Source organism: Eucalyptus grandis, chromosome 5 (genome assembly GCF_016545825.1).
Source record: "Eucalyptus grandis isolate ANBG69807.140 chromosome 5, ASM1654582v1, whole genome shotgun sequence".
Lineage (NCBI taxonomy): Eukaryota > Viridiplantae > Streptophyta > Magnoliopsida > Myrtales > Myrtaceae > Eucalyptus > Eucalyptus grandis.
Window position 1 is genome coordinate 4267088 of NC_052616.1, and position 13860 is coordinate 4280947.

At 40.2% G+C, this 13860-nt stretch overlaps 3 protein-coding genes across 4 annotated transcripts; all 3 read left to right on the forward strand.

The window, feature by feature from the left end:
• The first annotated feature begins 797 nt into the window (after positions 1–797).
• LOC104443612 (phenylcoumaran benzylic ether reductase Pyrc5) lies at positions 798–4148 on the forward strand. Its single transcript, XM_010057104.3, has 5 exons — positions 798–1107; positions 1484–1618; positions 2687–2924; positions 3348–3551; positions 3656–4148. The coding sequence occupies exons 1-5, from the start codon at positions 925–927 to the stop codon at positions 3820–3822; spliced, it is 927 nt and encodes a 308-aa protein (XP_010055406.1). The 5' UTR covers positions 798–924; the 3' UTR covers positions 3823–4148.
• A 1362-nt stretch (positions 4149–5510) lies between these two features.
• On the forward strand, positions 5511–8386 carry LOC104445949 (phenylcoumaran benzylic ether reductase Pyrc5). Its single transcript, XM_010059875.3, has 6 exons — positions 5511–5741; positions 6097–6231; positions 6899–7136; positions 7448–7651; positions 7734–7922; positions 8114–8386. Exons 1-5 carry the CDS (start codon positions 5559–5561, stop codon positions 7898–7900), a joined length of 927 nt encoding a protein of 308 aa, XP_010058177.2. The 5' UTR covers positions 5511–5558; the 3' UTR covers positions 7901–7922; positions 8114–8386.
• Positions 8387–9666: 1280 nt separating this feature from the next.
• On the forward strand, positions 9667–13769 carry LOC104443613 (serine/threonine-protein kinase SAPK3). Of its 2 annotated transcripts, none has more exons than XM_010057106.3 (10): positions 9667–9958; positions 10131–10305; positions 10895–10969; positions 11207–11308; positions 11418–11471; positions 11602–11694; positions 11782–11874; positions 12552–12656; positions 12765–12863; positions 13266–13769. In XM_010057106.3, exons 2-10 carry the CDS (start codon positions 10183–10185, stop codon positions 13524–13526), a joined length of 1005 nt encoding a protein of 334 aa, XP_010055408.2. In that variant the 5' UTR covers positions 9667–9958; positions 10131–10182; the 3' UTR covers positions 13527–13769. The 2 variants fall into 2 exon arrangements, with proteins under 2 accessions (XP_010055408.2, XP_039168209.1); XM_039312275.1 differs by lacking the exon at positions 9667–9958 and adding an exon at positions 9974–10032.
• Positions 13770–13860: the final 91 nt, after the last annotated feature.

A 13860-nucleotide genomic window follows, 5' to 3' on the forward strand; every position in this document is an offset into this window, starting at 1 on the left:
TCAGAAATCAAGTGCTCCATTTGGCTTAAACGGTATGTAAGACACGAATGCATTAAATGTGTATATATTACAAGTGGACAAAGAGGACAGAGAGTCCTTTTAATTTAGTGCTTTCTGCGGCTGAAGCAAAAGAAGTCATCAGAGAGTTAATGAAGGGGACAAAAGAAGCCCATACCTTCTCTAATACTCGGCAATTATCATTACTTAAATTTATAGCACCATCAAAATTAAAATTTCCATTTTTTTGGTAAGTTAAGCCTATCTTATTTTACAAGAAATAAATCATCATTGAAACTACATAAAATCGTCATCTTCAATTTATTTTCCCACTATCTATGTACCTTTTTTTTGGGTGAAAAGCGACATTAGAAATGATCCATAAACTTTACAATATAATCTTTTAATTTTTAATTTGTTCGATGTAATTTCTAAATTTCAACAAAATGTGTCATATGATTCATGAATTCTTAATATATATTCAACTTAATCCATTAATCATATGAAAATATTTAACAATATCCTTCTATTGAGTTAAGTTTAATGACAATATTGAATATTTTTATATAATTTAAAAATTAAGTTAAACACGTGTCAAAAGTTCATAAATCATATCAACAAATTAAAAATTCGGGTATCACATTGCTCATTAGATTAAAATTTAGGGGTTATATCAAATAAATTAAAAATTTATGGACCACATTGCAAGTCAGGATGAGGTTATGGAATTACTTATGTCATTAAGAATTATTTCAATTAAAGGACCATTATGCCCTTCTTGAAACAAAAGCCAAATAACGCTCCGTCACTTGAAGACAAGATTCCCGCTTTCTCTCTCTCTCGATCGACAGTTACTGCACAGTCAGTTCAGAGGCCGATCGAGTTCGCCGGAAAAAACAACCACGCCTCCGCCGGGAAAACTCTCCGATGGCCGAGAAGAGCAGGGTCCTGGTCATCGGAGGCACTGGGTCCATCGGAAAGTTCATCGTGGAGGCGAGCGCTAAGTCCGGTCGCCCTACCTTCGCTCTCGTGAGGGAGTCCACCCTCTCCGACCCCGCCAAGGCCGACATCGTCGAGGGTTTCAAGAGCTTAGGCGTGAATTTAGTCCGGGTGAGTAGTTATTAGCGTGCGATCTGTGTTCATTGCCCCACCTTTGTGGTTCTGCTTCGACGAATCGAAGCGTCACTTGTCGCTAATCTGGTTCGCCGTTCGGAGAAAATGTCTTTAGCAGTAGAATCGGAGTCGATTTTTATCTCAATCTCTCCCAAGATCGTTAGGCAACGTATGGTCGAGCATAGTAACTTCTTGTTGTTTTATTTCTTGCAATACTTCCTTTCGTCTGATGAAGGTATTGAAGGATTTATCTGCATCGGAATATGTATTTCTCCTTTTCTTAGTCTTCCTACTGGCCAAAATAGGATTTTTTTTTTTTTAATTGCTGACTTTATTGATTGCTTGTTGAGGCTCTTGGTGATTTGATTCTCAGGGAGACATATACGATCAAGAGAGTTTGCTGAATGCAATTAAGCAGGTTGATGTGGTAATCTCTGCTGTGGGGCAAGCACAAACGGAGGACCAAGACCGGATTGTTGCTGCCATCAAAGCAGCCGGGAATATCAAGGTCGTGCTGTGCCTAGTCATTTCCATTTCAAGCTACTGAGTCCGTTTACTGCTTGACTGATGATATAGGTTGGCGTTAGCATGATTCTTTTCTTACTGGTTTAGGTGCATTGCGATCTCCTTGCGAGCTTCGCTTTGATGAAATGGGACGGATTGACTCATTTATCTGCCGAATTCACTTCTTTCTTTCTCTAAATGGTCATGACTTTGTATAGGACAGCGTGAGCTGCTAAGTGGGCTACTCTAAATCCACATTATTGCTTTTTAATGGATTCAATTGGGTAGGAAATTCTGTCATTGTGGATGCACAGTGCACCATCTACATGAATTTGTGCATATTCGTATGTATTTACTCGGAGATTTACATCTTTACACAACCAAAAAGGTACTTTGACACCAAACTCATGCCTGATATTGGGCTACCCACATACTCCAGTGGCTGATGGCTTTATTTATCCAGAACCTGTGTGGTTAGGTTTCCTCTAGGTCAGCAAAAAAAGTAGAAGGTTTCTAGCACTCAATTTGGATTATGGTCATCTACCCAGCTCTTTGATCATGAATGGAAAACAGCAACTACTTAATCCTTTAAATCGTCTTTTTCAGTAGTATTATTATTGTAGCAAATAAGTTACCAAAACCCAGTTAGTGGATAGTTTAGCAGTTGTTGCTTTGGCAGGTTGACGGTTGGTAATGAGTGGAGCTCAACATGCTCACATAAGGCAATGGACTTATCTGATATTTTATTTCTTGTGGAAGTGTCTAAGCAAGCTGTATCTTTGCATACTTGACAGAGTTTTCTGGCTATTGCCCTGACAAGTAAATCATCACTTTTGTTTTTCTTCTACTTTTCCAAGATCTCTTAATTGCTTGTGTTGATTCACTTACGATCATTTTTACCCTGTTATAGTCACATCTTGAAAAAAAGGAAAAAAAAGCGAAATTCAGTCCCATGTAAGTTTGTTTTTTTTTGTCAGAACTCATGTGGGTTTATTGGATGAGGGGAATATACTCTAGTATTGTTGCTTTCTAATAAAAATGTTTTTTCTTATTTAATTAATTTTCTTTTTAGAGATTCTTGCCTTCAGAGTTTGGAAATGATGTGGATCGTGTCCATGCTGTGGAGCCAGTAAAAACTGGATTTGCTCTCAAGGCCAAGATCCGCCGCCTCGTTGAGGCCGAGGGAATCCCTTATACCTATGTGTCTTCTAACTCTTTTGCAGGTTACTACCTTCAAACATTGTCACAGCCCGGGGCTACAGCTCCCCCTAGAGATAACGTTGTTATCTTAGGGGATGGAAATGCCAAAGGTAAGAAGCAATTTGTTGAAATGCGCATTTTAATTTGTTAATATTTTTCTGTACATATTTCACGATTTAATTGCAGTAGTGATCAGAATGAGGGGTAGTTCTTGAAGCTTGAGAATTCCAGGCAACTTCCCTGTCTGGAGATGTTGGGATTTATTAGTCTTCACTTTCAGATACTAATTGATGATATGAATGTGATGTGGTTTATCTTGGTACAATACCACCTAGTCGGCAGATCGGGAAGGTTATCTTCATGTATTTGGTTGAGAAAAGAACATATGGATGCATCTGTCTGCCAGTTGTCTGATGAATCTGTTTACCGAGAGAATTCTTCTTCAATGCGAGTCGAAAGTAACTCTAGGGAGATTGATGGCGTTGTGATTCATTTATTAGCCAAATTCTAAAACTCTTGCTGTCAATATACAGTGGTGTTTAACAAGGAGGATGACATCGGCACCTATACCATCAAAGCTGTGGATGATCCAAGGACCTTGAACAAAATTCTGTACATCAGGCCTCCTGCCAACACCTACTCAATGAATGAGCTCGTGTCTTTGTGGGAGAGAAAGATCGGCAAGGCTCTGGAGAGGGTGTATGTTCCAGAGGAGCAAATTCTGAAGAACATTCAAGGTTAGGGATGCATTTCTGTCAGATTTGAGCACTCGAGACTTTCTCTTCCTCCGAGATTTAAAGCTTGTGACGTCGATTGCTCTACTTGTCCTGTCATATTGCAGAGGCGGTATTCCCGCTCAATGTGATATTGGCCATCTGCCATTCTAATTTCGTGAAAGGAGACCAGACCAACTTCAGGATTGAGCCATCCTTCGGAGTGGAAGCTTCGGAGCTCTACCCAGACGTCAACTACACGACTGTGGATCAATACCTTGATAAGATTGTCTGATTATCAAAACCGACTGTGCTTGGTACTTTCTCACATCAGCTTGATTCATGAATTATATAGGATTCTGTTTGTCAGGATCCTTGCGTGAAACGTCGTTCCAGATCATCTCACGCCATGTACAACCTCCAAATATGGGGACATACTACGAATATTGAATGTGTGCATCTATGCTGTGCTTGTAGAAGTTACTTCTGGATTTGAGTTGATATTGGTTTATGGGCCAACCTAAAAGAAAGACACGGTTTCTCTATTTCTGTGTATTATATGTGTTGGGTTGGGGAAACATTTTGGTGGTAGTAAAATGAGAATTTGTAATAGATGACTTACGACACACTTGTTATACCAAACTGCAGTACATGTATAATACTAAAATAAATATTGTCCCACACAACTACTGTAATATACTTTCTCACACCACAGCCAAGACATTCAAAGCAAAACTTGCTTATATAAAGGCAAACTCTTAGCTTTTATTTTTCTCTCCCTCACATTCAAGCAACCTCACTATTCTGAAGCTCACGCTGCTTGCTCCTAAACTTAGGATAAAACTTTAGTTATAGCGCAATGGGCGGCAGGCATGGTTACAAAAGCAGCTCCACTAGGAAAATATTGCAGCCGAATAACCTGAAGACAAAAACCAAGCTTCACTTGAGATTGACGAAGAACTACACTTCAATTTGTCTTGCGAAGTATTTTAATGCTTGTACCCCTAGCTAGCCATAGGTTTGGTATTGCTTTCAAGAGGTGTTGACAATTCAACAGCCCAAATCAATTTTATTGTATTTCAACGACCTTCCTTAAAATTGATTCTGGAAATCAACAACACTAAGCATCACCTTTAATTTTTCAAATGAATCCGTCTTCAATGGTTTCCTCAACAACACTAAGCATTCAAGGTCTTTAATTTTTCGAAAGAATCCACCTTTCATGGTTTCATCAAAATATTTCAATATGATCTTTTAATTTGCAAAAATTAAGCTCCATCTCACCATCTCTCTAACTTGCTCACGAATATAGTAATACTTGATGTCAATGTGCTTGCGTTTACCATGAAAAACAGGATTCTTGGCTAATGTAATGGCTGACTTATTGTTGTAAACTGTTTTGGTATGACCTCTTTGTTCATGCATCAACTCACAAAGTACCCTATGAAGTCATATCACTTGACATGCTGCTGAAGTTAATGCCATGTATTCTACTACGGTTGCAAAGAGTGCAACAATAAGGTGTTTTTTCGAAGACCAAGAAATTATCTTGATTCAAGAAAGAAAGCATATTTGAAAGTACTTTTTCGATTCTCGGTATCACTTGCCTAATTGTTGTTTGTGTACCCCACTAAGTTAAAATTGTCAATGTGAAAATATGAAATTTCATGATCACAAGTTTCATCAACATATTGTAAAAAAAGAAATTTCTACCATCAAATGTGATTGGTATGGTTTCTCCATGAACATATAATAATTCTTACTCCATAGGTAACATCTAGATAAGTAGAAGCCAAATATGTCAAACTACACCATCGATCAAATTGGACAGAATAGATTGAAAGGTACTTCGTATGTGATTTTCCTCTGTTTATACGAAGAAAAGTCAGTTCGCCGAAATGACAATCATGCCCCCTCCTGGAATCAAAATAAAATGACGACGATTCACCTCGAAGCCTGCCAACAGTTTCAGCGCGAGACCAATCAAGTTCGCCAGGAAACACCACGCTTCCGCCGTGAAAAGCCTCCGAGATGGCCGAGAAGAGCAGAGTCCTGGTGATCGGAGGCACCGGATACATTGGAAAGTTTATTGTGGAAGCGAGTGCTAAGTCTGGTCACCCTACCTTCGCTCTCCTGAGGGAGTCCGCTCTCTCCAACCCCGCCAGGGCCAACATCGTCGAAGGTTTCAAGAGCTTAGGCGTCAATTTAGTTTGGGTGAGTAGTAGCTGCTTCAAGGAATCGAAGCTGTTGCGTGCCGTTAATCTTGTTCATTGTTCTGAGAAATGTTTTTAGCAGTAGAATCGGAGTTGATGGTTATCTCAATCTTTCACTTGATCGAGTTGACGGAGTCATGTTGCAATTTTTCACACTGCCTGACGAATTATCTCAGCTCGGCATGTGGATCCGAGCAAGCAACATTTTCAGACAAATCTTTTTAGAAACTGCCATATGTGATATGCCTTAGCTGTTTATGAACGGCTATTGCTGCAGATGCTGTGTAGTCGAATCTTGTTGATGATTGCTGACTTCATTGATTGTTTGTCCATGCTCTTGGTGATCCAATTCTCAGGGAGACATGTACGACCGAGAGACTCTACTGAATGCGATTAAGCAGGTTGATGTGGTAATCTCTACTGTCGGAACAGGACAACTAGAGGACCGAGACAAGATTGTTGCTGCCATTAAAGCAGCCGGCAATATCAAGGTGGTGCTGTTTCTTATAATTTGTCATTGTTACTATCATTCATTTAGCATTTGACTGATAAAAAAAAAGTTGTGTTAGCTTAATTCATGTCTTCTCGTGTAAGCCCTGGAACTAAACGGAAAATAGAAACTTTAGACTATATACAGGAAGGAAAAAAGATTCAGATAAGCGTCGTGCAAACTTGTCCAACACAAAGTAGAATTCGATTTCTCTTCTTCGTACAACCTAATCTGCAACAAGTCCACAATTGGCTTTCCCTTTCTAAGTTTTATTTTCTGACCAAGTGCACCTGCAGCAAGGAAGATGGAGCTTCCGTGCACAACCACCATATACGCTGCCCTTAGTTGGAATAGGAACCAAATTCCAAACTAGGATTTTTCCTGGAGATTGAAGGGAAATCAGTTTTGTTATTTCTGACAGCAAGTGCACAGCGTTTTCCTTGTGAGCTTCACTTTGATGAAATGAGATGGGATTGACTTAATTTTCTGTAGACTTCACTTCTTTTTCCCATCTTAAATGGCTATGACTTTGTGTAGAAGTCACCAGTGAAATTCGAGGATAGCTATTTCAAATCCAAGTATAGCACAGTGTGGGCTTCTGTTATAGACTCATCATGTATGCTTTCTGATAAAGATGTTTCTTCTGATTTGGTTACTTCTCCTTTTAGAGATTCTTGCCTTCAGAGTTTGGAAGTGATGTGGATCGTGTCCATGCTGTGGAGCCAGCAAAAGCTATGTTTGCTATCAAGGCCAAGATCCGCCGCCTTGTTGAGGCGGAGGGAATCCCTTATACCTTTGTGTCTTCTAACTCTTTTGCAGGTTACTTCATTCCAACATTGGCGCAGCCTGGGGCTACAGCTGCCCCTAGAGATAAAGTTGTCATCTTAGGGGATGGAAATGCAAAAGGTAAGAAGCAATTCTGGAGATGTTGGGTCTTTTGACGTCCAGTAGTCTTCACTTTTGGAGACTAATAGATGATATGAAAGTGATGCGGGTTATCTTGGCGCAATACCACCTGTTTAAGACGTTACGAAGGTTATCTTAGTGTATTTAATTGAGAAAAGAACATATGGAAGCATTTGTGTGCCAGTGTCTGATGAATCTATTTACCAAGAGAATTCTTCTTTGAATGGGAGCCGAAACTCGCTCTAGGAAGATCAATGTCTCTGATATATTTTTTTTAAGCCAAATTCTGAAATTTTTCTGTCAATATCCAGCGGTGTTTAACAAGGAAGATGACATCGGCACCTATACCATCAAAGCTGTGGATGATCCAAGGACCTTGAACAAAATTATGTATATCAAACCTCCTGCCAACATTTACTCGATAAATGATCTTGTGTCTTTGTGGGAGAGAAAGATTGGGAAGACCCTGGAGAGGGTTTATGTTCCAGAGGAGCAAGTTCTGAAGGACATTCAAGGTCAAGGATGCGTTGCTATTAGATTTCTCTCTGACATTTAAAGCTTCTGACGTTGATCGGTCTACTTGTCCACTCGTTGCAGAGACGGCATTTCCGCTCAATCTAATGTTGGCCATATCCCTTTCTACTTTCGTGAAAGGAGACCAAACTGACGTCGAGATTGAGCCATCATTTGGAGTGGAAGCTTCGGAGCTCTACCCCGATGTCAAATACATAACCATGGATCAATATCTTGATCAGATCGTCTAATTGTCGAAGCTGACTGTGCATGGTAATTTCTCACACCAGCTTATAACATGAACTATCAAGGATTTTGCTTCTCAGGATCCGAGTGTGAAATGTCGTACCTATGGCATGTACAGCTTCCAAATTTGAGGACATACCATGAATATCCTGCGCTTGGAGAGCTATGTTTGTCTTTCTCCATTTTTGTATATTATACGTTCTACGTCCTTGGTGCAGGTATTGAATTGAAGTGCTCGCGATGCCCGACAACATTCGGGATCTCCTAGTTTTAGACGAAAGATAAGTATGCGGATTTCAATTTTGGTTCAAAAAAGGAAAGAGCTAGAGATATCAAGCGATCATTTCCCCTATAATCCCTTTCCCAATCTATATTGCTTTCTCCTACCATGTATACCAGTATCAATTGTCAAGAGGTGACTCGGAAACTTTTTCTGTAGTATTGCTGTTTGTCCGATTTTGTGATTGTCATCAACCTTTGTCATTTTAACATGTAGATCTTTCATATGGTTTTGGCTGTTTGATGACGCGCTAATGAAAGGTTTGGAAAATAATCGCAATTAGTCATTACCATTCAGTTGTGTTTCCTTGTGGAAATGTCTGGTTCCAGCAATATCCACGACGGATCTCTAAAGAGCCTGGAAATTGACAAGCTCGTCCGACGGTTCGGTTCCGTCGACGTGCAAACATCGTGGTCTTCTTTTCCAAACGGCGTGCTGGTGCAGATTATTACGGCAAATAAATTACTTTAGAGAAACCATCATAACTCAATATGTGTTTATGTAAATTCCGGCTAGCAAAAAAAGATGTCCCGACATAAATTTGTTAAAGAGATTACTTTGGCAAAATAAAACTCGAAAAACGCTAGACCCGTCAAAATTAATCTTAAATCCATATATGACCCATTAAAAAGACAAATAAATCATAGAGCCTATCTTGAATGGATTTTAAATCTAAAGGCTAAAATAAATGTTATGATATGTGGCGAAGCTCGCGCTCGCCTGTAACTAGTCGCCGACGGTAGGTCGCTAAAGAAGAAAGAAAAAGAAAAAAGAAATTAAAATTTTGACTTTTTAAAACTAAAAAAAAAAAAAAAAGTGCATAGAGGAAAATTAAATCGATCTTCCATATCAAACAGCGGAATATATTTTTTAATTTGATTTCAGATTTCATGGTAATACCAAAAAATATTTTTGTTTTTCTACAAAATGATTTTACAGAGCCTAATTTTTTTTTTTAAATTATAAAAATTGTCATTAAATTTATATTGCACGAAAGTGTTTTAGCAATAGCATTAAAAAAATCATAAGAAACAAGCTTTCTTAAATTTGACTATAAGTTGTATATGGATCAAGTTTATTATGGGTCGAGAAATTTATATTATGATAAATGGATTAAACGAGTCAATTTGGATCGGATTATTTGTGATTAAACTTGAATCCGATCCAATCTAATCCACCTATTTGATAGGTATGAAAAATAGGAGGGTTTGAACAAGACTCTAGATTACTTAAGTAATGAGATGAGTCCACAGGATGAAATATTCTATGCAGGAAGAGCGTCATCCGCGTGCTTTGAATAGTTCCACGAACTGGCGTCGGCAGGGCATCGAAAGTTACGTAGCACCCAATGATTGGTCTATTCCTTTTTCTGCCATTAAAATTTAGTTATTTTACTATATGGTTGACTGGACTGTATAGAGTCACTGACAGCGATTCGAACGGTTTGCCATTGTTTTTGCGGCTCTTCTTGCGCGATATTCATATCAGAAAACGTCGGTCTGTTGTCAGCGTCGGTCCAGTATTGTAATGGCATGCTCTGTCCCCTGAAGTCTTCTTGATGTTAGAGAAGACCAGCTTCGTGCGTAGAAGACGACCTCTTCAGCTTCGGTTTTTTGCTTTCTTTTCTCTTCCTTGTCACGTTTCTTCCCGACCCCTTTGTTCCCCTTAGAAAGTGTCTTGAGCCGTGAAGATTCTTGGAAGTCTGTTTGCGCGTGTGTGCACAGTTCGAGTCCTGAAGACCTCCTGAAGACCCGTTCTTTCACCTTTTCCTTGGGTTCAGCTTGTAAGAATCTCTCTTTTTCCTTCAGCTCGTCTCGTAGAGAAAGCTGAGCTTCATAACTTTTGTTGTTTGGTCTCGTATGATCTCGTCTTTCTTGGGTTCTGTCGTTTTAGCGTTTCGTCTTTTTTTTTGGGGATGTTGGACGTGATTGTTATTGTTTGTGATTGATGATCAGTGAAGTTCCGGCTGAGGTGGCGTGCTTGATTGGCGAGTGAGGGGTGCGGAGAATGGAAGAGCGTTATGAGCCATTGAAGGAGCTCGGCTCTGGGAATTTTGGAGTGGCGAGGTTGGTCAGAGATAGGAAGACAAATGAGCTTCTTGCTGTCAAGTACATAGAGAGGGGAACCACGGTTGAATTTCTCTCTTCTTCTTGTAGACAGCAGTTTATTTTGTCGCGTGCTAATTCCGTGGCCCCAGTTCCAGGAGATCTCTTTCTATTGATGAACTGCTGATAATGGTTGTATTGACAGTGAATCTAAGGCACCTTTAGTGAAACATTGTGCGCTCAGCAAAGGGTATGATGCTTTCTCATTAGGCTGTGGGGGAATCAAGAGCTGCTTGCCCATAGATGTGTGTGGCGATTCAAAACATTTCCCATCTTTCTTGGGCATTATGAATAGAACTACATTTTTTTTGCTTCTATGAGTAGGCTTGGCAACTTTAATCAGCAGTCCTCTTATCTTTGTATTGTGGCTGGTGAACAGATTACTTCATATTTCTCTAGCTTTCAAGGCAATTGTGACGTCTGCATCTTAGACTTAACAAGGAGAATCGCAAGTTGGTTTTTTTATTTGATTAGGGAGTGATTGATCCTTAAGACCTCGGTTTTAGTTACTGCTATATCCTTCTCATCGATTTCATCCAAGATACTAGCTTATTGCTTGAGTTTTCAGTCTGATTTTACCAGATACATGCCCTGACTCATATTTTTGTTATCAGATTGATGAGAAAGTCCAGAGGGAAATCATCAACCACAGATCCCTGAGGCATCCAAACATTGTCAGATTTAAGGAGGTGGTGATTTAAGCTCCCATTCTGATCACATTGCTGTGTCTAAGTTTATTCATGCAATAATTTGGGTCTTGGAAAAGGCAAGGGCAATAATCCGAGTTCTTCCTGAGCAGCCAACTGTTTGTGCATCTGTTCCCAGCGGAACAGGCTTGGCTGAACTAACTTTAGGAGCCAAATCTAATGAGCTTCTGCTTGTAAAAAGAGGCTAAAATGTGTAGGTACTTTGGTTGTTCAATACAGGTCCTGTTGACCCCTACTCATTTGGCTATTGTCATGGAATATGCGGCTGGTGGAGAGCTTTTTGAGAGGATATGCGCCGCTGGTCGTTTTAGCGAAGATGAGGTTTGTTTTGCCTGGTACTTTGAGCAAAAAATGAGCTTCATCTGAATCAATTTGGTACAAAAGAGGATTCCATCACTTATGTTTGCATCTTGATGCTTTCATATGGCAGGCAAGATTTTTCTTTCAGCAGCTCATATCCGGCGTCAGCTATTGTCATACCATGGTTTGATTCTGCATCGTCACTCTTTTCTTTTTCCCTCATTTTTGGGTTGGACTGTCTAATCAGACCATAGATGCTTCTCTCCTCCAAAGTCAATGGATTTTTCTCATGTAGTTTCTTCTGTTCATTGCAGGAAATTTGCCACCGAGACCTTAAACTGGAAAACACACTACTCGATGGAAGTCCAATGCCTCGTCTCAAGATATGCGACTTTGGTTACTCAAAGGTCCGGTCATCGTTTTGCCAACTTCTTGCTAATATTTGATTCTTCTCCTCATAATCACCTGTGATGGCTTGTGTATGTGAACCACAGTCCGGTCTGTTGCATTCACAACCCAAATCAACGGTTGGAACGCCGGCATACATTGCTCCAGAAGTTCTGTCAAGAAAGAAATATGATGGCAAGGTTCGTACATTACTATTTTCCCAGTTTCCAATTGTTTCGGAGGGAAGTGCTTCTCTTATAATCCTGTTTTGCACATAACATGTACTAAGGCATCATCCATCCTGTCGGATTTCCCAGGGATATGTAAAATTAAATGAAGCTATGAACACTAGAGTTTTGATTTTACAAAGGTTAAGAAGGTGTGTCAGTCAGGTAGCTTGTTATTGACTGTGAAATGAAGCTCTCATTTTGACAGTAATGGGAACTCCCCCGTTCGATAGGCATTGAATCAGTCAGGTCCGACCCAGAGCCGAATGGTCCCAAGTTCATGCATAACTAATTGTAAATAGTTAAGCTCAGTCTTATCCAGGAATTAATCGCGATATCATCAAATTCCTATCCATAACTGCCATTGATTATGTCTAATAATCTCATGTCAGTTAGTTGTTCCGTCAGGAATGTTCTTGTTGTTGTTTCTCTCGTGTCGTTTCCTTTTCTTTGCACTTCTGTGGCTTCGTCATTTTCTACATAGTTTATCACAATCATACTAAAGGACAATCTTTCTTACTTGACCGTAGCTGCAACATGAGAGAGACACGTATAACCATACCTGAAAATGGGTCCTGCTGAGTGCGTAAAATAATCGAGTCCTCTTTAAGCGAGATAACACTAGCCGCTGGGGCTGCCTTTTTCAACAGATTGCAGATGTTTGGTCTTGTGGTGTGACACTATATGTGATGCTGGTTGGAGCATACCCATTCGAGGATCCTGACGATCCTAGGAATTTCCGGAAGACCATCGATGTGAGTTCGCTCTGCACCTTAAGTGAAGCAGAAGGCGTTCTGTTATCCCATTGAAGAAATAAAACATATCGATTTTCACCGGTATTGACTCTCCACTGTTCTTTACAGAGAATATTGAATGTCCAGTACTCCATACCAGACTATGTGCGCGTTTCTGTGGATTGCAGGCACCTGCTTTCTCGCATATTTGTCGCCAATCCTGCTGAGGTAACCCCCCTGTGAACTATTGTTCATTTCTTCACGTGTGCCAGAGCATGAGTGCTATCTTGGAACTTGCCTAGAAGAGCGAACGAGCAGGGCGTTTTACTACACCCAACTTCATCATTTGCGGGTCTCATGTCGGAAACATAACCAATTGAATGATGCTGCATGCATTGTCGTCGCACGGTAGACAAGATACAAGCCTTACTAGACATTCCATCTGATAAGTACATTGATTATGGTCTGCTAGGGAACTTTTTGGCTAAAACTAATATTTAGTTTCTCTAGCGTGCCACTCTTTAAGGAGAGATCAAGTTCGATATGAAAAGGAAATGTTCATGAGAGTTGAAGAATAGCTGTCATAATTAGTAATTGATATTGACACTCTCTTCTATTTCTTCATTGAAGAGGATCACTCTCCCGGAGGTAAAGAAGCAGCCTTGGTTCCTGAAGAACTTGCCAAAGGAGTTGATCGAAGGTGACAAATCGAACTACAAATCAGAAAAGGACCAACCCATGCAGAGCGAGGAAGAAACGATGAAGATCATACAAGAGGCGCGGATGCCGGGCCACGGACAAAAAGCCGGCGGGCCAGGTGTGGCCTCAGAGCCCGACCCTGACGAAGAAGCTGATCTGGAATCCGAAATTGACGTCAGCTGTGATTTTTAGGCCCCTGGATGAACGATGGTATCGAGTTGACGGTGGAACTTCAAGCATGTAAAAAGCCAAGCCATGTGTAGTAGCCAGAGAAAAAAAAAAAACGAAGGAAAAGAGAGAGAGACGTAAGGTAAACTGTTCCTCAAGAATGAAGAAACTTAAGACGGTGTGAAAAAAAGGAGTGAATCTCCAATCCTCTGCTGATTGTACCGGCAAGAACTCGTATCCAATTTGACTTGCTTTTCTCGATCTTTGCATCGTATCAGCAATAGCGCGTTATCCCTTTACAATCTCCCGAATCTCTCTTAGGAATGGGTTCGGTGCTCATCGGTCGAGAGGTAAGAAG

What these genes read in the sequence shown, in the direction of transcription:
- LOC104443612 (XM_010057104.3), top strand. Translation starts at nt 925, where the DNA reads ATGGCCGAGAAGAGCAGGGTCCTGGTCATCGGAGGCACTGGGTCCATC. An exon ending in AAGCAGCCGGGAATATCAAG is followed by an intron (nt 1,619 to 2,686) that starts GTCGTGCTGTGC and finishes TTTTCTTTTTAG; the next exon opens with AGATTCTTGCCTTCAGAGTT. An exon ending in AGGGGATGGAAATGCCAAAG is followed by an intron (nt 2,925 to 3,347) that starts GTAAGAAGCAAT and finishes GTCAATATACAG; the next exon opens with TGGTGTTTAACAAGGAGGAT.
- LOC104445949 (XM_010059875.3), top strand. Translation starts at nt 5,559, where the DNA reads ATGGCCGAGAAGAGCAGAGTCCTGGTGATCGGAGGCACCGGATACATT. An exon ending in TAGGCGTCAATTTAGTTTGG is followed by an intron (nt 5,742 to 6,096) that starts GTGAGTAGTAGC and finishes TCCAATTCTCAG; the next exon opens with GGAGACATGTACGACCGAGA. An exon ending in AGTTCTGAAGGACATTCAAG is followed by an intron (nt 7,652 to 7,733) that starts GTCAAGGATGCG and finishes CACTCGTTGCAG; the next exon opens with AGACGGCATTTCCGCTCAAT.
- LOC104443613 (XM_010057106.3), top strand. Translation starts at nt 10,183, where the DNA reads ATGGAAGAGCGTTATGAGCCATTGAAGGAGCTCGGCTCTGGGAATTTT. An exon ending in TCAGCTATTGTCATACCATG is followed by an intron (nt 11,472 to 11,601) that starts GTTTGATTCTGC and finishes TGTTCATTGCAG; the next exon opens with GAAATTTGCCACCGAGACCT. An exon ending in GAAAGAAATATGATGGCAAG is followed by an intron (nt 11,875 to 12,551) that starts GTTCGTACATTA and finishes CTTTTTCAACAG; the next exon opens with ATTGCAGATGTTTGGTCTTG.